The sequence below is a fragment of the Hydractinia symbiolongicarpus genome, chromosome 2 (assembly GCF_029227915.1).
Source record: "Hydractinia symbiolongicarpus strain clone_291-10 chromosome 2, HSymV2.1, whole genome shotgun sequence".
Lineage (NCBI taxonomy): Eukaryota > Metazoa > Cnidaria > Hydrozoa > Anthoathecata > Hydractiniidae > Hydractinia > Hydractinia symbiolongicarpus.
In genome coordinates, this window is record NC_079876.1 from 18894405 (window position 1) to 18922058 (window position 27654).

Here is a 27654-nt window from a genome sequence, read left to right on the forward strand (position 1 = left end):
TGCAATTAAAGATTGATGTAAAACAAAATGAAAGACGATTCTTGATTGCAATTAATAGAAAGTTTCGACAAATAAGCTTTTCAAAAATAGATTTATTGTATTGTATTTTAAAAATCAAGGAAGGATAAAGTAAAAATATATTACGATGGAATTGAAACAAAAACCACATGTCTGACACATTTTGTTTTTGTTTTACATTATTTTTATAAAAAAAAAACACTAAAATAGCTATACAAGACGATGAATGGATACCCTAGGTATTGCTATAATTTCGGCAAAACAAACATCTTCTACAGGTGTACCAAATGTTTTTCTTTAATAACTATGTCTTAAAGAGATTTGCTGTCCTGGATTACTTGCTTAAAGAAATAACGTTTCTTGAAGCAGGATGTTTCTGGACAATATTTTCTTAGTGTTATCAATTTGGACAACTCTATCAAAACAGCAAAATGGTAATTGGTAATTTTTACATATGTTTTTCTTTCTCTGCGTGAGTAGACGTTGAAGATCACGTCCCTTGTCTTTTAATCTATATCATTGCCGTGACTTGTTTATCACAATATGTTTTTGTATTTAAACGATAAATACATTACAGCACAGTGCTAAAAAGATGTCAAATTATTTTCAGTGTAAAACAACCGAAAATTTGAAAAATGAAAAAGCAAAATAAAAAACATTTAAGATTTTTAACTTATTTACTGCTAATTGTTTAATCTCGCTTAATATGTAAATAATTGAATAATTTCGTGAAAGATAGACAATCAAAATTTTGCAAGATGGATAAATTATATAACTTTTCACAAAAAGCTGCTATGGGATTTATTTAGGTCTACAAAGTATTGGTTAACTTCAACATTTTTTATGTGAATTCATCAGTAATTTGAAATTCCAACAAAATGCAATGACTACCAATGGTTTATAATTCATTCCGAAAAATCTGATGCATTTTTTTTTATCCGAAAAATGTTCTCCGACTCTCCACAACCTCGTAAATTGTTATCAACTTTTGTTTTTTTAAATCAACACTTGGTGAGGTATATTATCATTCATATTTCTCAAACAAGAAGCATTTGTATATTATAAGAGATTCTTGTATTGTGTTCTCTGTTACTTCAAACGATATTTAAGGAAAAACTTCCAGAGAAAAAAACATTTAGGCGCGCAATGACATAGCTGTATGGTTGCCAAACATGTCTGTTAGGTTTAAAGAAAAAATAAAGTGGTATTGTAAGTCCAGTACTACAAAGGTCTTTGTAAAATTTACGATACGCGCCATCTTTGTTGTTATCAATGTTTTTCTTTACCAGTCCCGGCGTTTTAATTTGAATAGGAAATGTTGAAACTGAATATTTTTGGTGAAAGTCAACAAACAGTCATATAGGTATGAAATCGACGTTTTATTTAGTTAAAACCGGGTATTGTGGACAAAAGGTAGTCAATAGCCATGTAACTATAAAATAGTGACAGTGTTATAAGAGAAAAATATCAACGTTTAGCCTGGAAAAAATCCTTAGTAACTAATTCTTTGAATTTTTTTTTTCGTATTTAAAAAGGCATTACTCCCATCACAAATCCGCAGGAGGAGAAAAAAAACGAAGAGAAAGAATATGTCTGCGTGTTTTATGCTAATAATTTGAAATCACTATTCGTTAGTCTATGAAAATTTCATCGGGAAATTAATGTATTTCTTGCATCCTTGCCCGCCTAACCTTAATATGTACCACCTTAATATGTACCACCGCACAGGCGGTACATACTTAGGTGTGCTAACTCAGATAAAAATATTTAAAAAAAACCTATTTACCTAATACATTTCGTTGAGGAATAATTTTCAGCTGTGACGAAAACGAAAGCTAATAGATAAGTTGCTTGACAGTGTTTGCAAATGTATATAAATATATGTATGTAAATCTAACTTTGCACGCTTTTGCACATCTTTTGGTAGGTAAAAATGCAGAATAGCAAAATTATTATGAAATTATACAGATTCTTTGAAAGCACAAGATTCAAAAAGGACTGCAACTACTTTTCTAACTATATTTTCGTTCTTAAAAAAGTTTATGTTTTCTACCTACTGAGCGCGCGTATCCAATGTTCTCTATTCAAAATAAAGATATTACGCCACACAGAAATTTATTTATCGGGTCTAACTGTTCGCATTGGTGGCATCGTACGGAAATAACAGAAGAGAAAGAAAGCACAACTTATGACATCATACATTTTCACCATTTTTTTTTTCTTTTTTTTTAACTTAATTAGTATTGATTTACATTTTTCTTGACAAGTTGCACCATTTTCAATATATTTTCATTTGTTTTAGTTCTTTATCCATACGGAGTGGATAATGGCGATACGGTTATGGACATTTCAAAGAAAAAAATGTCAGTTCTGAAGTTAACAAAACCTATGCTGTTGTTTTCGAGTCCTGCTACAGAAGTTCAGGTATCGCTTTGTTTAAATTTTTTTTACTTTGTTCTTTCAGTGGTACCCTATTGGTACGTCATTTTTACTATAGGTTTTATATTAAAAATGAGCAAATTTATGGGACTTTTAAGTTATTTCTCCAATCGCTGGATTTGGAATCCCATTAAGGGTTAAACAAGACGTATGATATACGCAAACAACCTCGCGAATAAAGTTTACAAAAAGCTGTCTATCAAATTGGGATTTTTGTTACGAAGTTGAACACAACATATTTTACTATTCAGATACACAATAATATTTGTTACACACTTATTTTTCAAAATTGATTTGTGAGACCTTCCTGAACGGAAAATTCCTCGAACTTTTAATTTTCGATGGGTCCGTCTTGGGTGAACCGACTGACAGGAAGAAGAAAGACCACAAACCCACAAACCCCAAAATTTGCGAAATTCATTAATTCAGTTAATTCTGCCTACATTCACTTTTAAAAAGTTTGGTGGAAACACCTTTATTTACTAGTTAGTTAAACAAGTGTTTTGAACACTTGTCTTATCTTTTTAAAAAAGAAAAAAGAAAAAAAAAGTAAAAATAGTTACCAAGATAAGATTCGAACACACGACGACTCCCGTGTCGGTGCTCAGAGAGGCAAAAATTTCCATTCTTGTAGGACACATTTGCGTTTTAATACAAGCTCACGAGCTTGTAATAATTGCCAAATCCCAAAGTAACTTCGAGACATGTGAACAATACTAACATTTAAAACATCAAGAACGGCCTGTTTTTGAACAGACCATTTTTCAGTCCATAAATAATCAGTTTTTTGAAACTTGAGTCACAATTTGTGTCAGGGGAGAAGAGGGAGTTTACATTGGATACGGTTGGCTAGTCTAATTTATGTTTTTTCTAAAATACTTTTGATAAGAATCCAGTTCTTCAGCGTTTTGGAGATTCCTGTTTTTACTAGACATTTGCGGAAGCTGTTAATTACCCAAAACTATGACTATTAAGCTGAAAACTATTGATCGCTACTTTAGTATTATCTGTGACGAAATGGTAGAAAAAATTTCACTTGTCGTAACTTTTGTTCGTGTCTTGGACTGCTGAAAGTTTCGCCATTGACATGAATTTAAAAACGTGCAAAGGGTTAAACATTCCAAATTATTTCCCTGAACTTTTGCTAATGAATTTTTATCTTGCTCTAAAGTTAAGAGAATTTAACCCTATTCGGTCCGGGGGGGGCGGATTCCGTCCCCCCTGACGGTTTTTTTTTAGTAACTCCTGATTGCTTTGTTATATGGCTATGATACTTACTGAGTTTCAACATTTATCTATTAGACACCTGCATGCTAATTTTTTAGGTCCCATACCTTTTAGAGGCTTTGATATTAGCCATTACTCGAGACTACCCCTAAAAATCTCTATGAAATCCTTATGATGGGGAAAATATAATAACTCCTGTTAGGATTATCCTTAGAACTTGAAACTTGCAACACAACTTTTTTTCATCAAGAAGAATCATTTTGAATAATTTGAACACGTGACTAATCCGATTTCCCGATTTTGTCGGATTTTACCCAAAAATCGGAAAAAACGGATTTTTGGCAATTTTTGGCAATTTTTCATCCGATCCATGTAAAAACCGGAAGATATGTTAAATAACTTTTATTTAGCTTTCAGAAACATCAAACAGAATGTAAAAATTCGCTCTAGAACAAAAGTAATTATATTTTAAGCAGATAGTGGCATTTTTAACAATTTTCAAGCTTTTGATGACGTCACAGAAAATGTGCTGACGCAAGCAAATTTTTTTGGCGCCATTTTGTTCCTTTTATGACGTACTATAAGTGTGCCAAGTTTGATTCAATGTGAACAACCCTATGAAAAGTTATTGAGGGGGGCGAAATCCGCCCCCCCCCCCCCCCCCCGGTCATAGTATGTTCGAAAAACCCCGGACCGAATAGGGTTAAGGAAGAATTTTTCCATCTGAAAGACGAATTATTCCGACCGCCAGTGTTAGGAAATATAAAACGTAGCTTTAAAAGTGGGCTTTGTTTTACTTTTAACTTTTTTCTTAACCTTAGAAAATTGTTTATAAGAGCATATTAGGAAGAGAAATCCAAGCGAAAGCGATAGATGGTGCCATGATGCAATCTCACTTAATGAATTTAATCGAATTAGTTCACAAAAAGTGATTTTGTGAACTAATTCGATGCAAAAACGGATTGGATTTGTTCTTGAGAGCCACGTAGAAAAATAATCTTCCACTAAAAATTTATTACTGCAAATTCAAATAAATTACGCATGTCAAAGAAACTTTACGTGTTGGTGTACAATTTCTAATTCCATAGCCCTTATTTATATGTAGAGTAGCAATTTATCAAAAATATGGGCTTTTGATAATGCAATCCAGTTATATCCAAAGCATGTTAGAAAGAATTATTCAATGATAAAATTGATGAAAGTCTTTTAGTGTTACATCATTAGCATATGGTATGGTTTTTACTCGCAATGTGTTTGGCCAAGAGACGACTTCTACTTATTTTTCAATTCTACAGTGCAAAAATCCTATATTTGTTATTAAACAAATGAATAAATGAAAGCCATTGGCTTATTCAACTAATCAGTAAAAAGGATATTGCGCTATTTCAGCCATATAGAATATAATGATTTCAAGAAATAAGTTGCTGTTAATGTTTTGAAACTTATTATTATTATTATTATTCCGAATATTTATACAGGATATAGCCACTTTTGAAACACTGTTATCAATGTGGGTCCTGTGTTCGGAATGTATACATTAAGTATACACCGGCATTACCTACCCAATTTCCCTCACATGGCATGGGTTAACCCGTAGCTGTAGTAAAGACACTTGCTAAACATACCCGCGCTGTGGACCGAACCACGGACCTTGTGATTACGAAGCGAACTCCATAACCACAAGGCCACGCGCTATCGTAAGTAAAAACATATTGTGTCGTCCCAATCAAACATTCAGACTTATAAATCTGTGAAAGCTATGTGACTATCATGCTGGAAATACAAAAACAATTCACACGACTTAACATCTTAAGTACCTAGTCCGCTGTCAAAAACCCCCAGCCTGCTCGTTTTCGTCACACGGCATTATAATGTGCCAATAATGATCGCAGGCTGTAATAATTTAGCAACCATATTTTTGTATTGTGGCTTGCTAATTGGTTCAATTTTTAAAGTAAGCGTGAAACTGCCTATCTAAGTAGATTATAATGAAACACCTTTGCATTGTATCTCGTACGTATTTTTGTGTATTATCTGTGCGATCTTAAGAACGGCTCCAACATTGTGTTACAAACATTCAGGCGGTGAAATTTAAGGGTATCTTACTTTATGTTTTGCCATGGAGGTATAAAAATATTGTATAGCTCCATAGTTCGCCACACCAAAATTACTGGTCATCAAAAAGTTCAATTTAGCTAAATATTCATAAACGTAATGTATGATCAAACTTCAAAATGAATTCATTTTACACTTTGAAGCAATTCAAACATCAAGTTTTACCTAGGAAAGCTTTAAAATTCCTATATGATTAATTAAATTCAATGTGTGCAGAATTTTAGATATTTTCGTGGTGTGATAAAATTTTCTAATACTTAACAACATAATTTTGCAGTATGTTAGGTACCTGTAACCCTATGGGCAACTAAGATAATATTTATTCATGATATTTATTATTTAGATATATAACGACGGTGACTTATTCATGAAAGCCAACTCAAATGCGAATCCGTATGACATTTACTTATCAATCTACAGAATCCCAATCGTTGATGCTTATCCGGCGTACATGTATTACAGAGAAACCACGGATTCTCATATTTTAAAGAACGCATCAGAAGATATCGGAAAATATGTCCATGGTACATTCCACTCCAGTCGAGCTATTATTGTGACTTCAATAAAGATACCAAGCCATCCACTTATCAGTAAATATCATACGCACCAATGTATTCTTGCAACAAATGGAACTGCAACCTTTGTCATACTTAACTACGCGCGTCTTGATTATTCACATGCATTTGTTGGATACAATGAAGAAGATTGCAGTAATGAGATATTTCAACCTTCAAAATTCAGTCGGTCGCTCGTTGTAACTTCTAATATGGGAATAACTGGTCGCCATGTGTTTTTACTGACGAAGAAATGTAAAGTTCCAGGTACGTTTCTCAACAACTACTACAGCAAACTAAGAGGAATGAGCTTTATTTATTTAGCAGGCACGATATGAATCGCAACATGAAACAATAACAAATAATAATAACAACAAGGACAATAACGCTTTCAGTAACATCTTTAGAATTATATCCCTATGGACAGAAGGAGGGTGATAACATCATGAAACCTGGATATCATTACACAGAAAGTTTTCAGCTGGAACAACCTTTGTTAATATTTTCAAGAATGGTTAAAACACTATATGTAAGTAAATATCAAATATAAAAAATGTATGAAGTATATAGACATCTGTACATCTATTTTTAAGGACGGGGTCTTTAATACGTCATGGACAAGAATATTTAGATAATAAAAGATGTTTATATGTAATAATCTACGCTAGAAATGTTGTAAGGTAAGGGGGCGCATGTTTCCTTTATGCAATAAGAGATACTTTGAATAGCATTTTAGCCAGTATGGAGGTGTTGACTTTTTAAGATTTTTACGCAGACACAACTATGGTTTGACCTTCTTCTATTTTCTCTATTTTCGAAAAGAATTTGTCTGATTAAGGAATAAGACTACCCATACATTTCTTTTATGTTCCAGACCTTTCTTTCTCCTTTTATTAGAAAAACTTAACGTTTTATTGTTTCAGCAATCTACGAACCTTCAGAGTAATCAAATGAATTATTCAAAGTTAGATTACTAGCCAAAGAAAATATACATTCCAATTTGAATCAAACCTAGCTTTGGAGTCAGTCAGACACAACTGACATATATTCTCATGTTTAGATATCAACTAATGGACTTGTATATGGAAGTATTCCACTCGTGAATGACACTATTCCATACTCAGCTTCAACAGACAAAGTGATATACATATTGAACTTAGACATCGACACAAGGAAACAAGGTGCTGTGTATTACAGAAAAACTCAAAATCGCACTTTACTGCAAAGCATTTCCGAAGAGATAGAACAAGTGTTGGATGTAGAATTCCAAGCAAAAGACTTAGTTATTGTAACGTTTGCAAATGTTTCAACTTATTTCCGCAAAAAACACGAAGTTACTTCTGCCCAACTGGTGATTGCAACAGACAATATAACATCGTACGCAATTTGGAATTATTTGTCTTTGATAAAGAGACTTGGCTTCTCCGAACGGATGTGCAACTTCATGGTTTCAAGGTTTAAAAAGAAATCAGTTACTAAAAGAAATCGATTTTTCGAGAAATTGTCTTTAACTGCGTGTCGCGTAAAGCAAAAAGGTAGACATTTTCTTTAATATTTTTTATGCATTGTTCGTATTCTTCTGTGCTGCAAGTTTAAAGTTAAGGCAAAACCCTTTTGTGAGAGATTTTAACGGACAAATTTGCGGTAAAATCAAGTGAACGGATAGTTGATTTCGAGTTATTTTTACAACAGGGCTCTTTAAAATGCTAACTAATCAATATCTGTGTTCCGCAACAGGGGGATTTTTAAATAAGGTTTTCTATGGCGTGAAATTTCAAATGATAAAGCGCCGAGAAACTGTAATCTCCTCATCATAAAATCAATCTTCCGTATAGTACCACGAAGTATTAAATAAAGCAAGAAGTTATGAAACTTTCCTTTTAACGATGGAGCTGCTTCCTATTTCTTAAAAAGTTTCAGATTGGTAAAACTACCTTTTCAGGAACGTTAAAAAACTTAAAAACGGAATCCGAAGAGTTTTAATACACGATTGGTCCTTTATTTAAAAATACAAAGAACTTTAATTTCTCATTGGTTCTCTATTTCAAACATAATGAAGAATTTCGTGGCATAGACGGTAAGTCCGAAAAGGCAAAACGCCAGAAATTATACACACTTTACATCCACATAGACGTCTAAACAACCTGTTCACAAATGATTAGTTATGTACATGATAAATATACTTATACTAGCCGGGCGACCCGGTGTCGAAACGCTGGGTTAAACTACAAGTAACAGTGCGGCCTGACGTTGAACGCTCGGTGCAGCGCCTAATAAGAACAGCAAACAGTGTCACACTTTAAGGTGGAGTATGTTTTAGTACAGGTATGTCGTGAATCTAGTAAGGAGGCCACAACATTTTAGTGTTTCGGTTGCAATGTTTTTTAAAAATATAACTTTAGCTGAAATAAAAACACAGTTTACAACTCGTTGGTACCCTGCCATAGCAGAAACCGCCTGCTAAACTTTTTTGTGTGGAGAATGATCACGGTGAAAGTTCAAAAATTAAGTTTACTTCAGGCAGAGCGCTTAGTACGAATAAGCAATGTTGCACATCCATATAGGTGTACTACCTGTACTAAACAGAAACACAGGAAAAAGCCCGTCGTTAACATTGGACTGAGCTCTTAGTATAGTTTAACCATGGTGCACACAGTTTATGTTTAATACTCTTTTAGCACAGTTTACAATCTCTTGTTACCCCGTCATGGCAAAAAAATTTAGTCAACATTATCTTATTTTGCAGAATAAGTTTTAGTAAACGTTAATAAATTAATCCTCACACATGCCTTTAGGCGTAATAGTCTTTTCGTAAAAAAACAATTTAAACAGAAAACACACAAAGCACCCCTTTAACACCAGGTTGAACGTTTATTACAGGTAAACCATGTCACACATGAGTACTAGGCGTAATACCATTTTTTAGAAGAACTTTATCACAACGATTTAAAGCATACGATTTTGACATGATACACGATCTATCTAATCCAATTTGACAAATCGAATTCGATTAGTTGGATCGTGTATCATCGCCTTAAGGTGTAGCTAAGTGTTTCAAATAATATGGGAAAATATTGATAAAAGAATGTCTGTAAAAGCAATGTAAAACCAATCCAGACAGGCATGCAAGCAGGCATTCGATAAAACAAACACCAAAATATACTTGTCGCAGTACATGGTTTAGATGTCGGAATAGATAAAACACGACTGTTATAGATAAATCTTGTCGCATATCCAAATAGAGTGTTGTATTACCGCTATATGTTGTGTCGCGAATCCATAAAGCATTTTCGATGTAATGTGCTTTTGAAAAAACAACCGCCATGGAAAAACAGAATACTTAAAAATTGTGTTGCAACCAATTGTTGTATATGTCTTCTTTAACTGAAGGTAGTTATAGGTAGCCACAACACTAGTAAAAATCAGATTGAAAAGATAGCACAAAGCTAATCAATAAAATTACTAGAATCAAATCAAATTTCTAGTGTGGGAATAGATTCTTGAAATCTGGATCTACTTCATCAAAAAAATGTATTGTATATAAACCTGCAGACGTTCTGATACCTTTAGATTTTTATCCCCATGGCATTGATGAAGGAGATGTCAGAATTAGTCTGCCAGGGTATACCAGATGTTACCAATTACCACAAGAATATTTTGACAATATTCATTACTTAAAAGGAACTTTCGTATGTATACAAACTTTTTATATTATATAACTCTCTTTAAAATTTCCATTTGTTGCTAATAGCTTCTCATATCCAGCAGAATTTACTACCTATCGGTATTCTAAATACGTGTGCAATTTTTATAACAATCTTTCCTTCTCTTATTATCATTTTTAAGATCTAGAATTTGAAACTGAAATTAATAAAAATAATTGTTAATGTATTTTCAGATGCATTTATATGATGCTTTTCAATTTGACGTATTGAATGCCCACGGTAATGCTGCAAGAATATGCACATACTTCCAAGGTGTATATCACCTCAATATATACTACAGACGAAGCAAAGCAGATTGGATTCTTTCAAAAATTAACGATGACCTGGGTTTTGAAGTTAATGCTACAACTGTGACAATTATTACTGCTGTTGTCAACCCTATAAGTTACATAACGTTAAGTAAGCACAAATTTCAACTGCTGATAGTATCAAATCTTTTGGACACATATGTTGTAGCATATTATATGGATTATTCTATTGAAGATAAAGACAACTTATGGATACCATCAGATCAAAATCTAGAACATAGAACAAGCAGAAATATGAAAAGATTGGGCAGAAAAGGACATGCTTATCATTTGAAGAAGATCGTAGTTATACCAGGTAACTAAAAAATTTTATTTAAAGCCGTAAGAAGTCAACGTTATTATATCGGCGCGTTCTGCACCTGCAAGTATCTGTAACTTTAGCATAGTGAATTTCACAGTAAATCAAATGGGAGAAAAATATGGCCTAGAACTAGACTAATTCAGACCTACCTGATGTTTTTGAATTTATGAACTTTTGAACTGTAATTGGGTTGTGCCCTCATGTAAAGGGTAACAATTAGGGTTATTTCAGGTAGTCGCATTGTTACAAAAGTTCCAACTTTTAAAATATCAGTGCTTTCTTATGAACCTAGACATTTTAACAACACCATTCAGTCCCCAATGGTTCTAATATTCTATGTCTAGTTATAAAGCAATTTTGCTTCTACCGATAAAATGTAAAATAATTTTAGGGTTCAAGCGAAGATCTAATTGGTTTAGTTACGTCAGCCATCCTCTTTGTCACCTTTACTCAGTACGTCCCCAGAACCTTCAACATCACTTGTTTCGTTATAATCTTTGTCGACTATAATGTCCTCATTTCTGTTATATATAGCTATTTATCTATAAAAAAACCACAAAACATGTAGTCCACTATTACTACTCACATTTTAGAGCATAAAAGCAAAAAATAACACACGAGGTTACTAAAAAAATAGAAAGTTAGTCAACTGTAAAAATTGCATGAAAATTTAAAAAATAAGCCATAATAGCTAATGCTTAAATAAACTCTGTAAAAGTTAAAAATGCTATATACTCATAAAGTGAATTTGGATGCTTATTACCAAGGCTTGTTGTAATTTTTTCGCAAGCACAAACTAATATTCTGGCTCAATTGACATATAAACATGTGCGAAATGTGATTCAAAATAATATAAAAACACTAAGTTGTTAACTATACTAAACCGAAAATTCAAAGGCCGTTTCCGCAATTGTCCCGCCGTAAGTTAAAGATTTACTAAGAATGTAATCAAAAAATTGTGGCCTTGTAGCCAGGTACTTCGGGAACTTTTCAACCAAAGGATTTTGTTTTTTTTAAAAAAAAACTTTGCAGATGGGCCTAAAGTGTTGATTGTCACTATAAGTAAACCATTTGAGAATAACAATTTCGTACTAACAGTGTGTATTTCATAGAAGCATTTCCACAAATAAACATACCAGAAAATCTAAAAGCCTTGCTCGGAAAACAGTATGTTGCCTGGATTGCTCATGTTACGTACAACACCCCTTTCAATAAAATTGCGAAAATATATTTGTCATCCAATGAATGAACACTAATGAATATTCAGCACATTTCGTAATTGATTAGTGAAAAATTGTTGTTTATTATATAAAAAGTGTATTATAGGAACAGAAGTGCATATGCCAGATACATTAGCATAAGTAAATATGAACATCAGCTTCCCAGATGCTGCAGAGTCAGTACAGCAATCATCTGGCAAGCGAGAGTTTGAGGCTGAAATACCACTCGATCCATCACTTGGGAAGCTGATGTTCATGTTTGCTTATAATAATACATACAAAGTAGTTGTAAAGATTATGGAAACATCCACTTCATGCAATTACGGAAAACCAAAGTGTAAATATGACTGAGTAATGGAAAGAAATGACAAATAACTTTTTTCCTTCTTAGAGCTTTTGTATAATATCGAATGTGCTTATTGTTATATGTTAATTTTTTAAATTTACGGGAGAAGGTGAGAAGAACACTTCACCAACACAGGGAGTTATGTAAGACTAGTTGTATGTAGCATGAAAAAATTCATATCAAGTTTTTAAGTAGGAAAACATTCGAAGAAGGTACAAGTTTTACAAATTGCTAATGACAAACGTTCAATTTGCATGTCAAAACTTGAGATAAAAGGCTTTGTTGTAAATTTCATTCGATCAGTCAACTTGAGAAAGTAAATATTTAATCTCCGCGATAAATTGAATGATTTACGTAGAAAATATGCACTCTTAGCACAAAGTATTCAATAGGAGATGCCTTATACGCACAAATTTCTTTAGAAATACTAGAAGAATAAAAGTATTTTATATATAATTATATAAAAACTAGCTGGTTAACCCGAATTGGAACGCCAGGTTTAACAATTGCGTGTAGGCAGACCATATGGAATATTTAGTTTTGGGATTTTATTACAGATATATACAGTGTATCAAAACATCAGTCGTAGGCCTATATCAATAAATATTTTAGATGTAATGCCTTCAAAAGAATAACTTCCTGCAACTTTAGTTGAAATAAAAAACAAGGGCTTCAACCAGTTGTTACCACGCTTAGAAAAGGATAGCCGCTCAACCTTTTTCATTTTACCAAAAATTTCAAGCAAAAGTTTAAAAATTGATCATGATATATATCAGACTGAAGCTTAGTATAGGGTTACTGAATTAGTGTGAGGCATTTTTTTAAAAAAATGTGCCACAATAAAAACACAGACACTGGTCTGTTGTTACATAGTCAAGTAAAAACAGCTATCCCGCGGTTTTATTTATTTGTGATTGTTCTTAGGAAACTTGTAAAGGAAAATGAAAATATACAGCTATATAATTTTGATTGCAGTCAGGCTATTACAACCTATCGTTAGCTTATTTAGCCTAATTATCTTTTTTATTTTTGTAGTTTTTTTAACTTTTATTTTAAAATGTTATTACTCCTGGCAACACAAAATGTCAAAAACATTTTCTTTAGAACTGTATCCTCACGACCAAATTATAGATAGGCACGAGCTTAAAAAGCACGAAAAAAGACATGAAGTTGTTTTGGATGAACCGATGCTATTGTTCTCGAAAAAAGAGAGAAGGTTCTTTGTAAGTCTTAACCCTATTCTGACCATGGTTTTTCGAGCATATTGTAAACAGACTGGCGCAGTATTCTCGCCCACTTCCCTTTTCATAACTTATGATATGCTTCTCTAAATTGAATCAAATGTACCACATTTACAGAACGCCATTCAAGGAATAAAATAGCCGCAATAAATTTTTTGCTTATGTCACCACTTTTTCTGTGACTTTATCGGAAACTTGAAGTTTGTGCAAAATACCACTACCTCCTGCTAGTTTAATAAATGAATTTTGACATTCTTTTTGAAGTTTCTGACATCCAAATAAAAGTTCCTAACATATTGTCCAGTTTTTATATAATTTGTAAAAAAACCCGACAAAATGTGTGCCAAAGGTCGGTGACTCCCCTTTGTTAAAAACAAATGATAGGGGCAGTTTGAAACAGTGGACTATATCTAGGGCTCTGAGAGGTACTAGGCCTAAGATTTGGATGCAGGTGTCTAATAGATAAATATAAAAACTCACAATGTAACATAACTGTAGAGCTTAGCAAAAAGAGTTATTCCAAAAAACGGACAGGGGTAGTTTAAATGTAAATAATGCAATTTTCTCAAGCAAAACATGATTTGCCCATAGATAAACAACGAGGGTAGCATAAGATTAGATGTCTCCACAAAATTTGACAGCAGTACATTTTTGTCGACATATGGGATGGAATTCAACCTCACATTTGGTGGACATATATACTATAGTATCTCTCGCAGCCAGAGTATACTGAATAAGACCAACAAAGACGTTGAAGCAAGTGGAAATAAAAAATTTAACGCATCGCAAGCTATTATTGTCACGTACGTAAATGTATCAGCTCGTGATACACCTGAAGAAAAGAATACTTTCCAAACTGTGATAGCATCAGACGGTACAAAGACATATGCTATCCTTATATACAAAAAACTCGAATCTTGGAATGCATCTGTTAAATTTCGAGAACGTGACTGCATGTGGAAAAATTTTGTTAGATCAAGGGATGGTCGCTACAGGATTTCGCATTCAAACGTTCATCATTTTTACGGTAAACATGTACATCTACTAACGACAAAGAGTTGTAGAGAAAAAAATGCAACAAGTAAGTTATTCATTCAAATCTGCTTGGATCAGAAGGTAAGACTCTGACATAAAATCACACTCCATTTCAAATAAATATTTATCGGAAATTGGGTAGAGTGGGGAATGATTGTTCGCAACCAATGATTTTTCACGACTATTTTTTAGCCAATGGACAATAATACCCCTCAACAATGTGTGTCCAAGGAAAAGCGTTAATTTTGCTTGAATAAAAAAGAATGAATCGACAGTCTATAATTACGACGAGTATTTCCCTTTAAGCTACCATATTTTGAGTCCCGTTGTTTGGGGTATGAGCTAAACAGATTTGCGCTTGGACTTGTGTTATAAGAAGAAGGCACAATAAAAAATTGATCAATGAATAAGAATAAAAATAAATAATTTAAAAAAAGAAATGGAAACCAGCAAGAACCAAAGTTTCTGACTTGTGGACTGCAGATATGCGTGTATGTATATATGTAGGCAATATTTAATACAGTTTTCTTTTCTATCTAGACTCATGACTTTTTTAGTTCCTAATATTGTATTAGGTACATATACAGTATAGTACATATATAGACTTCTTTTGTTTTATTTACATTAGTCTTATATCCCTACGGTGAGATGCACGGAGATGAGAAGTTCTCGTTAGACTTACCACTATCGGACGGGAGAAGACTTTTGTTAAGTACACCAATGCTACTCTTTTCAAAGCTAGCCAGCCGTTTATACGTAAGTAATGTACAGAATTTTGTCAAAGAACAAATAAACGTCTAAAAAGCAAATGATTAGATTTCTAACTTTTACTTCTGGTTCTTGAAATGTTATTTGATTTTTCACAGTCCAACAGAAACGCTTTATACTCAGCATATTTCATTAAGAAGTCTGTTGTTACTGTTTAAAGCATTTTCTTTCAGGAACAAAAATGTGTATTCTTTTCGAATCAAAGATTTAGTTGAATTTTTCTAATGTTACGCCATATTTATGAAAAACTGTTTTGTAAGCAACAGCCGGCTTAAAGAAAAGGCGAACTGCGCTGCAGCACGGCTTTTGAATAAAAGTTCAAGATGCCACTATTGATTTCGAAGACCTATCATGATAAGAAAACAATCCTAAACAAAGTTTAAGAATGTCTTAATATTATAAAAATTTGGTGATTTTCATATAAAACTTCCCAGAACGACAAGATAAACCAGTCTGTCATAAATACCTGTTTTGTTTACATCTTTGTTTACATTATGCGTCGATGCACAGATCGAAGGTAAGAGATAGATAAAAGAGTTTATATTGTATTAACTGATAGCCATTTTGTTTGGGCTTGTAGAAACCAAGACTATTTTCTAAAGATTTACTTGTGAAAAAGGTTGAACAAGCCATGTTTTGTTAAAGAAAGAAAACTTTAAATTTCATTGTATCAATTTTTTACATGTGCGAAAAAAAAAACATTCGAATATCCATATAAAGGTTTTTTTAAACATTTTACCAACGTTGTGTGATAGACTTTTCTTCGTGCTTGTTGCTAATTGTTTCGATGAATATTGACATTAAAAACGCAGTGGATTTAAAATTATCAAAATCCCTTTTTTTTTTTTCTAGTAAAGTGATGCGAGGTTTGGGATTTACTTTAAGCTGATTTTTAAGTCTGTATGTAGCTAGCTATGTTACCAACTTTCTAGCAAAAGTTGTTCACATCAAAGGTTCAAAAACTCGCCATAGAGCTCAATAACTCTTCATAGACTTCTCCAAATTGATACAAATCTATCACACTTATAGTATATCACAAAAGAAACAAAATGACAGCAATAAATTTTTGCTTATGCTAGCACATTTTCTGTGATGTCATTGAAAGCTTGACAGTTGTTCAAAATACCAGTACTTGCTAATAATTCAATTCTTTTTGTTCCAGAGCGAATTTCGCATTCTGTTTAAAGTTTTTTCACATATCTTTTACAAAGTTCACATGAAAGATGCAAAAAAACAGTACAAAAATCCGTTGTTGTTTTTTAGTTTTAAGTATAATCTAAACAAATTAAAAAATATGAATAATCACGTATCCAAAACATGCAGAATATCCAATATCAAACCTTTTGAAAGGTATGGGTCCTAAGCATTTGGCATGCAGGTGTCAAATAGATGCAACATAGCAAACAGCAGTTATTAAAAAAACCGTTAGGGGCAAATCGCCTCCCTTCTCCCCTAGTGTAAGAAAAAAGTGTGAATAAAAACAATGAAATGCAACATAGCAGCGATAAATGTTACCTACATTAACATCAATTTCACAAAACTTGTAAATTTTATTTTCATGGTTTTACATGACTCAAAAATTCTTCGTTGCTATGACAACGAAAATATATTTTTTTATTTTGACAAATTGCTTCTAACAGGGTTATAAAATCACCAAACTTTAATGTTTAACCCATCATGGGCATAATAAGCAAGTGACACGGAACATTTTAAGCTTTTTCTTAATTCAGGAATGTTTATGTAGTTTTCAAAACAAAGTTTTCTGTAAAATCGGCACTACAATAAAACCAGTAGTAACGAGATGCAACTATTTTTTTCGTTTAAGGTAAGAGGAGGTGGTGAAATTTTAGTTGGAGACGACGGGGTTAACATAAACTTAGAAAAAACTAGTATCACATGGATAGCTGCCTATCGGAACCAATATTTCTTTAATCCAAGGAAGAGTGGAATATATTATCGTGAAACATTTGACAGCAGGATATTTTCTTTAGTGAATAAGGATTTAACACGTTACGGAATCAGAAACTTCACCTGCTTCCAAGCTGTCATTGTCACCTTTATGAACGCCTTAGGGCCATCGAGTAAATCAGATACCTTTCAAACTGTCATAGCCACAAATGGTAAAGAAACTTACGCCATTTTTAATTACAATCGCTTAGATAATCCTGATTGCATAGTCGCGGGATACGGCGAAATGTATTGTTCTAAATACATAATGGATTGTAAAAATATGTCATATACTTCCAACGTCGGCATTCCTGGGCGACATGTTCTAAAGTTGACGTCAGATTGCCGTAAAGCAGGTAAGTCAAGTTAAACAGATATTTGAAATGAATGAATGGGACATGAAATAATGCAGTCGGGATTGTGGTAACAACTAAACGAGACGGAATAATTTTAATGTCTCAATTAACTGTGTCAAATATCTGTTTGATAATGTGTCTGTAATGTAGGCCCACACACACACACGCACAAAAACATGCAGGCATTTTATGTTTAGTTCTTTGTTGTTCTTATAGTCTGTCCTTTCCTGAGCACGGTAAACTTTTGTCTGTTATATTCAGTAGGTCTATCATAAGGATATTAAATATATTCCTTTGTTTACATAAATGCCGAATGGTATAAAAATAGAAGTAGCTATAATACCATCTGTAACGCATTTGTGGCAAATTTTGAGCGATTAATTTCGTCGGACAGACCAAAAGTGCAGTCCTGCGTTTGTTAATTGCAAAATTATGGATAATTACCGGGAAAATAATTTGATCAAGTTAATTATTTTTTAATTTTCTCTAAAACAAATAAACAAGCAATGGGTAACCGTAGATAACAGGCTAAGCTCTGGTGTTGTCCTTAAGAATTTTTCTTTCGCCCTTACCAACAAATCTTGTGCAAAATGCCATGTGAGAAAGTTACTACGCGTAAAAATTACTACGACTAACTTATGAAATAAATCTTTGTTTAGCCTTGTATCCATATGGCATGCAAGTAAATGATTCAGTCATGCAACGTGGAGATGACCAAGGGGAAAAAATGCAGCTGAAAAGTCCTGTTCGTTTTCTAGCAGGACCGCCTACCCACAGCTTATACGTAAATAATTTACGAAGTTATGTCTTCATATTAAATGGGGCAGTAATTTAAGTCTTTGCAGATCTTGTTCCCTAATTCATTTTCTATGTAACAAAATTAAGCGAGTTTGCACACAATAATATCAGTTTTAGAGAATCATTCTTCGACATTATAATTGGTTGATATTTTCTGAAACTTATCATTTTAGATATGAACAGCATATTTTTGACATTTGATAGAAAGAAATGTGATGAAAATTTAAAATCCTCGTTCAAATTTTGATGGATTTCACAAAACGTTCATTAAAGCAAAGTGTATATTGCTTTTATTGTATTTATAGATCAGTAGCAATGGTTTCATTACATCCGAACACCCTGGCGATATGAAAAAGATAACATTGCCATCTCCATATATGATACTGGCACCATACAACTTGGATTTTGACACAACAAAGGGTGGAAATATATTTTATAGGGAAAGTTATGAACCAGAAGTGCTTAATCAAGCCACAGTAGACATTCGGAAGCGCCTCAATTCAGAATCATTTGTCGCCAAACAAGCAGCTGTTATCACTTACGAAAACGTTCCTCTACGAAGTAACATTTCGTTACTTCATACGTTTCAAGTGATTTTAGTTCGAGATCCATACTACACTTACGCTATACTCAATTATGTTCGACTCGACGCAAACGGAGCAATGTGCGGATATTCTATAAGATCCTGCGCATGTGAAAGTTTCGAATATTTTCCTGACAGCAAAAAATTAGCACAATCCTCAAATGTTGATATTGAAGGAAAGAGTATTTACACAATTTCTTCATACTCCTACTGCGCTGGACTCCCAGGTAAATGAAAATTAAAAATTTGTTTACTTTTGGCCAGCATAAATAGACTAGATATTTTGTTTATTTATTGAATTCATAGAGTGATATTATCTCTATATCTCATAAAATACATACGATTTTTTTTTTATCATTTAGAATTGTTTTCGTGGGGTTATCCAGCTAGCGATTATCTTATAGACACTTACGACATAAATGCAAAGTATCAAACACTTAAACGGCCAATGCTGTTGTTTTCAAAACCTGAACGCCTGCTTGTTGTAAGTAATTCATTATGACAAGTTAATAACCGCAGACACTGAAAGATATTAAAAAATTAAAAATACATTAGAAAAAAATGAGTTTTTTCTTGTACTTTAGGTTTCTCAAATCGGGATATTTGTAGACAAATATGTGCCGTTGAGTGACATATTAGATGGAAAAATTGATACAACAAGCATATATCCGTATGCTAGGAAGTACTACTATACCACAGAAAAACTTGGTCGAGGTGACTTCAACGCTATATACGTACGAGAAACATTTAATATCGCTTTTTTAAATCTAACGAGTATGCACGTCCGTATCTATTCAAAGGATCAATTCGTTGCAACACACGCCTTTGTGGTATCATATATACATCTGTCGATGAGAAGCAGTTCTAGAACCCATGGTGATACGTTCCAAGTAGTTTTGCTTAGTAATGGCACACAAACGTATGCAATTTTAACATATCAACATCTACACTATCGAGCGTCTGTTGTTGGGTTTTACGAGAAATACTGCTTCTCTAAAGTTTTTGCAAATAAATCTTACAGCCGAGATCTGCAAAGAACTTCCAACATTGGAATTCCAGGCAGGCACGTGTTCTTACTTACAACTAACTGTCCGGTTCCTGGTAAGTTTTATTCTTATTGTTTTGTTGTTGTTGACAGGCTGGATAAAAGTCTAGAAATACTTGAATTGTTGTGTTGGTAAGAGCTACTTAAATAGTATAACCCTATCTATAATTATACACCTACTATACACTTACATGCGTAGTTTAAATAAGAAGCGTTTACATTGCTCTCTACAGTACAGAACAATCCCCGTTAGCATAAAATACCCCATTGTGGGAGTTTAAATTTTTCAAATAACTTGAAATCCTAAGTCTTACGTCCATTGTGCACTTTAAGATCAAATTGCGTAAACGTAGCAAAAAATATCCTATAAAATTATCTTGGATACGAATTTCGATATTCACAGCCTTGCCTCAATATATTTTGTGCGACATTTTAGTTTTCTTACATGTCTGTAACAAATCTGAAATGTTGTTGTGTGGGCAGGAACGTTCTTTTAAGTTCAAATTTTGTAGGATTTCTTTTGTTTTAAGAAAAACAAAACAAAGTCTTTGAAACGATGAAGCCTATATCGGCACAGAAAACCTTCTTGAAAATAATAACAAGTTCGCCCGAATTCAGCAAAATTTCGGATAAATTAAAAAAATGAAAACAATGTTAAAACTTGTATTTGGGGTAGCCAATAAAATTCAAAATTTAAGTCTAATTAAAAAAAATTATTCATTGTCAAAAGTGTAAACCGGTCGTGACAAACCTTTAAGTTTAAGAGCATGTTTTTCTCCACAAAAAAGGCAAGAATTGTTTTAATTAAGTCGAATTTTGTCCTAATTTAATAAAATATGGAAACATCTTTATTTAAGAACTTTACCCATTTGGCGATGGAGTTCATGACACAGAATTACCGAGAGGTGACGAAATGCAACAAATATTCAATTTATCTCGCCCAATGCTCTTGTTTGGAACAGATGTTTCAAGCATCTTCGTAAGTTCAATAATTGATTTATAGATAATTTATGATCAGATGAAAAGTGCTAAGGTTCTTTATCAAAAATATAAATATACAAAACAATTTATTCACGGTTTTAACCTTTTCTGCTGGTGGTAATTTTGATTGATACATACACTGCGTACGCTAGTGATCATGATGTTTATTATGAACCAAAACATTTAGAAAGACAAAATTATGGATACAATCTTGTTATTTTAAACTCACATTTTAAAAAGAAATTAATTTTACCCTATTAACTGCCAAGATATACCCATATTTCGTAGTCTAAAATGCTAGTTTAGTATTTGAATGTGAATGCAGCTCAACAGTTTTTGCTTTATTTCTAGATATACACCAATGGATATATAGCAAAATCTGCAGATATATCACTTAGTCATATTACAATTCCGTCATCACATCATTTTATTGCAGCATATGCAATGGACCTGGACACAAGCAAAAAAGGGAAAATACTATACCGCGAAGAATTTAACGTCACTTTATTAGACAAAGTCAGCAAACAGGTTTGCAAGTATTCAAAAGACTCCTTTCACGCAAATCACCTTGTAATTGTAACGTATGCAGATGTTCCGAGACGTTACAACGATACTTCAACACATACCTTCCAGATAATCTTAGCCTCAAATGGGCATGTGACATACTGTATGTTTATTTATAAACACTTGAGTAATGGCGGTGCTTTTAGTGGATTCGCAGAAGGTCGTTGCAGAGCGAAATGGCTGACAAGCCGAGAAAGTAGCAACAAACTTATTACAAAATCTAACATCGGAATCATTGGACAAAGGGTTTATAAAGTTACATCGCCGTATTGTCGAGATGGTAGGACGGGTAAGGCTTGATTGAACGAAGTAATATGCTTTGTCCTTTAGGCGTATTTTCGTCGTTGGATTTTACCTTCCCTACGTTTTCTTTTGGTTGAAATTAAACCTAACCATAACGATGAATGGCTTGATTAAGAAGTACACCTTGTTTCTTATACAAAAAAACAAATGAGTGTTATTATACATTTACTCTAAGATGGATTACTTCTCAAAGCTTACGTTCATTCTAACGCTCTCAAAATTTTTCCGTGATTGTGCTTTAACTACATGGAGAACAAAAGAATTTACCTTTCGTGGATACCAGTCTCGCCAATGATTGTTTATAAAACCTTTTGCGTGTATAAATTTCCAAACTTAAAAACGTTATCAGAATTTTTGGATAAAAACGTTTTCCTCAAAAAAACTTTCACAGAACACTCACACGTTTATAGGGTTTATATTACGATTTTGGGGACAATGGTTTTTATTTATATGAACCAAATTGCCCTTTTTCACTTTAACACAGAAATTCATTAATTATTCTTTTGTTTTATTGTATTCTCGCTGCCGATATGATGTTGTAAATAGCTTTTTTGCCTGTAGCTAAAATCCGCAAAAAGAGCGAATAATTAGGTCTGCGAAAATTAAATTTAAATACACCATCATGGCTTATCAAAATTTTATATTTTTCTTTTTTATATTTAGAGTTGTATCCATATGGGTATGAAAACGAGGACTTTATAATACCAGTCTCTATGACTTCTTTTATTCCACATAGTTTAGTGTTAACTAAACCTATGCTGTTATTTTCAAGTAAAGCGTGGGAGGTCGGTGTAAGTATGAATGATTTTGCTTCTTTATGAAAAATAGACAAATTTTGTGATCAAAAGGGTCGCAAATTAATTGCCCCGCTAAGTAATTTCATTATTCAATAGCAAACGAGAGATAAGAATGTACAAAATCTATGGCTTCTTTTATGGGCTAACACCTGGTGTACACAATTGTTATTCGCTTTTTTCTGTCTATTTATATGCTTTAGCTTCAATGTTGACAACAGTAACAAAAATTTTATGTCTTTCATGTCTTTCTTACTGCATGAAGAAGAAAAACTGACGGGTGTTCTTTTAATTGACTTCAAGTTCGTCGGCTGACAAAGCAAATATGAATTCTCTTTAGATAGGAACGCATGGCTATGTTATTATGACCATAAATCACATTCCCAAAAATGAAAAACTACCATCTTATGTAACACATATTGAAATCTATCGTATGCGCTATTATCCCGGAAATGTCTACTGTAGGGAAGTACTCAAGGAAAAAGACTTAAACCTAATCACCAATGATATTCGATTATACTCAAAAGATAACTTCACTGCTACACAAGCTCTTCTCATCACGTATCTTAAGATGCGCGAGTTTCGAACTTCAAGGTACAATACATTTCAAGTGGCAATTGCATCTGACGGAAATTTGACATATGCAGTGCTAAACTATATTCGTCTTGAGAGTAAAAATGCTAGAGTTCAATACCATGAACCCTATTGCACATCATCTACACTAGTGGCTCCTGAAGAAAGCCAAAAGCTTTTTTCGAGCACTAATACCAACAGACCAGGCCAACACGTCATAAAACTGACCAGCAAATGCCGAAAAGCAGGTAAGCAAGCTACATTATATCAGTGATCTGATTGTAGATAACCTGGAATCATCTTTTTATTAACGTTCTATTCCTCATATTTAATACTCTTCTAAAAACATGTCAATAAATTTTCACAATCCTTTCTGGGGTGGAAATTACCCACTTTTTGTAAAGATTTTCACGATTTTAATAACAAATATGATATCTGATAAATTGGGCCTTACCTTCATCCCAGAATATACATATCTCTTAGAAATTCAGGGGCTGAATAGGCTAATAAAGAAGCGTGTAGCAACATATTTCGTTATACAGAGTATCTACTTTTTAGAACTTTATCCGTACGGATTAAATGTTGGTGATAAAAACTTCACAAGCAACCAAATCGAGCATTTGATTTTGCAAAAAGGAATGATGTTGTTCTCGCGGATTTCAAAGGACCTATATGTAAGTAATTTTATCTATTAGAGGTTTAGTAGCATTTAAATGGTGATTAATGACCTTGAAATACGTTGAAATAAAGGATTAAAGAGAAAGAAATATTATTTTACTCTAATAACGGAAAAAAATGACAGTTTTAGTATCAACTAGTTATTAAAACCCGTGGAAGAATCCACTGACATTGGTGTGCTTCTTATCAAAATAAGTTTTGAAGATAATTTAATTAAGAACGCTGAAAAAAAACGTTTTAAACGAAATCCCGTTGAGGAAACCACTCAAAAGCATTTAAAATATTTTGTATGCTTTCTATCACAAAATGATTTGTTGTCAATTTTATTTAACAAAGCACTCGTCACGGTAAATACAAAAAAACTTTCCAGCTAATTAATTCGTTTTATATATCACATGATTTGTTTTAGCCAATTAAAAATGTAAACAAAAAGTTTATAAAATACAGAACAGGTTTTCAGAGGATGTTTTAAAGACACTTTAAAATAAGATTGTAGAAAATTATCGACTTTGCCTGTTACAGACAGACAGACAGATACACTTAGCGTATTATTATATATAGACTAGCCGGGTTAAGCCACAAGTAAAGATGTGACTCGTCGTTGAACACTTTGTGGAGCGCTTAGTAACAGCTATAAACTGTGCCACACGATCAGGTCGAGCTTTAGTACAGGTATCCAGTATGTCGTAAATCAAGTGAATCGCATACATTATCATAGTGTTGCGAATGTGCACATACACCATTCTAGGTTTGCGACTGTAACATATTTTTAAAAAAATAACTTAAAATTAATCGTGACACCGAGCTGATCGCTTAGTATCGTTACACAGTGTTTTACAGGCGTATGAGGATAATACCCTTTCGGAAAAAACTTTTTTGCTGATTCTGTTTAAAATAAGAAACATTCCATTGCTAAAACAGGGTTGAGGGGTTAGTGCAGGTAAACCGTGTTGCACATGCGCATATGCATAACAACCTTTTACAGAAAACAATCTGTTGTTAACACTGGGCTAACCCCTTAGTACAGTTAAACAGAGTTGAACAGGCCTAATACAATTTTCCCAAAAAACTTCATTGCAACTTCGGTTTAAATGAAAACACAGGGGACAGCCTGTTGTTACCCCTCCAGCTAAAGCAATTGCTGAGCCATTTTATTTGCAGAAAAAGTTTTCAGAATAATAATAACAGATGTAGTTACCTAACCAACTGCATGTAGCTTAAGAATTATTGCTTAAGAATATTGTTGTAGCCAAACTGAATATTTATGCTTTCACTTTTTAGACAAATATAGGAGCTAGGTAAATGGCTACATTCTCAACATAAAAATAAATATTGGATATGATAAAAAGCTCTTATAACAAACAGAATAGTAAAACGTTTAAGATCTGTACGTAGCTAAAAAACGTGACAATATATTTATGTTAACATTGAAAGCAAACAGAAATATTAAAAAAAATACAAAGCTTTCACAAGATTAAAAAAAGGCCTGCAAATCTCACACAAATTTTCAAAATCAAAATGGCCTTCGTTTATTCAGCGGCGAAAATATCTTATATTATTTTTTTAAGCAAAAATTTTTTCTTTTTTGTCGCGAAAATCTTTGATTTTTTTTTAAAAAATCAGGCGTCATGATTGCTTTAGCGCAAGCCCCGTCACAATAAAGTGGATAAAAATACATCGAATTTGATATTCGTGTTTCCGTAATACGATTTTCTAAATCAGCGGGGTCCGCGCAGACACAGACAGACGGAATACGGCTATTATTAAAGAGATTATTATTGCTAAAAATCTCTAAATAAAACCCAACATCCTGTTAAAGCGTTTCAGAAATGTTTATAATAATTGTTTCTGTATTCAATCTAGATAAACGTGAATGGGGTAGTATCGATCGATGTACCTGTAGAAGGACCGGTTAATAAGCTTCTCGCTCAACACACTGTATTGGCAGTATTTTCTAAGGAGATGGATTTAACATTAGCTGGTAAAATATTTTACAGAGAAACATTTGACAAAGAAGTGTTACAAACAGCCACAGAGGATATTCGACTTTCTGCAACAACTCCTTTCGTGGCAAAACATGCCATTGTAGTAACCTTTGTCGACGTCCCTCCAAAAACGACAAAAATACTAAGGCATACATTTCAAGTCATATTGGCTTCCGATGGACGATCTACTTATCTTATCTTCAACTTCATACAACTTGACAGCGACGACGGATACACGGGTTTTGCAGAGAAATTTTGCGAAGTTAAAAATGTAAAGCCATCCGAGGGAAGACAGACATTAGCTGCAGATACCAACGTCAATATAAAGGGAAAATTTGTTTATTTAGCAACTGTACAAAACTGCAAGGGAGACAAAGGTATTCATTTCAAACCAGGAAACTTTCATGAGTCAAAAATTCCCTAATCGAAGAAAAGGACTTGACTTTTTTCACAAAAAAAATCGAGATAAATAACTGCGATATATGTTAGTGGCGATTCTTATATTTCAAGAAGATCTTTATTTACAATAAAAAGTCCGAAAAGAAAAAGAAAACATACACATAAAATTGTATTAAAAACCTGAAACATTATTTTGCATCAATTCAGATTGTTGGTTAAGTATAGTTACATAAAAAAACAAAAACACGAAAGTGTCTTTTGCGAAAGTTATTTACATTATAAGCTGCTTTTAATACCTAAAACTACATGGAACAAAGATAATTTAACAATACCGAGTTGCAGTTGTAAATAAATGGAAGATAATTCCATGTGGTGCGTACATGGATCCCATGAAATCGCTAGTCATTACGTATTGTAACCTTTGTTACTGCAAGATTATGTAAATATTACATTAAATGTGATGTTTATATAAATTGTCCATTTGCAATTAACTTTATTAAAAACAAAATTGTGTCTTTGTTTTTCAGGAATGTATCCATACGGTCCTCTTTATGGTGACAGAGAAATGCGTCGTGGTGATAATACTGCATATGGGTTTGCACTGAGCAAATCAATGCCATTGTTTACCAGAAAAGCAAAGAAAATGTTTGTAAGTTATAATAGAGGAATATACAAGCAACTTTCTGATGGTTGTTTTTTGGTCCTACACAAAAACAAAGAAAGTTAATGCCAAGAAACCATCCTGGAGATTTTAACTAAACGATCAAGTCAGAAGCATTAAGATAATGTTCCTTAATCCATATTTATATATATTTATAGATCAGCACCAATGGAGTTGTTGGCATCGACGCATACTTAAACATGAGAAAAGTCAAAATTCCAAATAGATACACTCTTTTTGCAAGTTACAATGTCGACTTAGATGTTACACAGGGGGGAACAATATATTTTCGTGAAAGCTTTAACGTCACGCTTTTACAAAAAGCAAGCAAAGATATAAGGAAACTACCTGACAGCTCATCATTTGTTGCCAATCAGTGTGTTCTAATATCATATCTAAATGTTCCGGAACACGATCACCCTGAACGACGTCATACATTTCAAGTCATCTTAGCTTCTGATGGAGTAAAAACCTACGTGATACTTATATATAAAACGCTATCAACAAATGGAGCTGTAGTTGGTATTTCGGAAAGATTTTGCGGTTGGAAGTACTTTGAGTCCCCGCAAAATAGTACATCGTTGGTTAAGAAGACAAACGTCGGTGAGATGGGAAAGCACGTATATCTGCTGACGTCAGATAATTGCTCTATAACAGGTATCTATATAATAATACGCCAGTTCCGTGTGT

General features: G+C 33.1%; 1 protein-coding gene across 4 annotated transcripts in view; it reads left to right on the forward strand.

Moving 5' to 3' along the window:
- Window positions 1–325: 325 nt before the first annotated feature.
- Window positions 326–27654, forward strand: part of LOC130629879 (uncharacterized) — a 39328-nt gene continuing 11999 nt past the window's right edge. Inside the window, exons 1-24 of one of the 4 annotated variants that reach the window (XM_057443256.1) lie at window positions 326–452; window positions 2321–2442; window positions 6143–6620; window positions 6761–6882; window positions 7414–7888; window positions 9924–10042; window positions 10252–10477; window positions 10562–10681; window positions 13358–13476; window positions 14086–14575; window positions 15158–15285; window positions 17123–17600; window positions 18260–18384; window positions 18704–19208; window positions 19344–19465; window positions 19566–20082; window positions 20884–21005; window positions 21359–21860; window positions 22538–22665; window positions 23009–23489; window positions 23800–23915; window positions 25783–26281; window positions 26831–26952; window positions 27123–27621. In XM_057443256.1, coding sequence (XP_057299239.1) covers window positions 389–452; window positions 2321–2442; window positions 6143–6620; window positions 6761–6882; window positions 7414–7888; window positions 9924–10042; window positions 10252–10477; window positions 10562–10681; window positions 13358–13476; window positions 14086–14575; window positions 15158–15285; window positions 17123–17600; window positions 18260–18384; window positions 18704–19208; window positions 19344–19465; window positions 19566–20082; window positions 20884–21005; window positions 21359–21860; window positions 22538–22665; window positions 23009–23489; window positions 23800–23915; window positions 25783–26281; window positions 26831–26952; window positions 27123–27621 — 6679 coding nt within the window. In that variant the 5' untranslated portion in view covers window positions 326–388. Of the gene's footprint in view, window positions 453–2320; window positions 2443–6142; window positions 6621–6760; window positions 6883–7413; window positions 7889–9923; window positions 10043–10251; window positions 10682–13357; window positions 13477–14085; window positions 14576–15157; window positions 15286–17122; window positions 17601–18259; window positions 18385–18703; window positions 19209–19343; window positions 19466–19565; window positions 20083–20883; window positions 21006–21358; window positions 21861–22537; window positions 22666–23008; window positions 23490–23799; window positions 23916–25782; window positions 26282–26830; window positions 26953–27122; window positions 27622–27654 lie in introns of all 4 variants that reach the window. The other 3 variants (XM_057443255.1, XM_057443257.1, XM_057443258.1) reach the window with 3 other exon arrangements.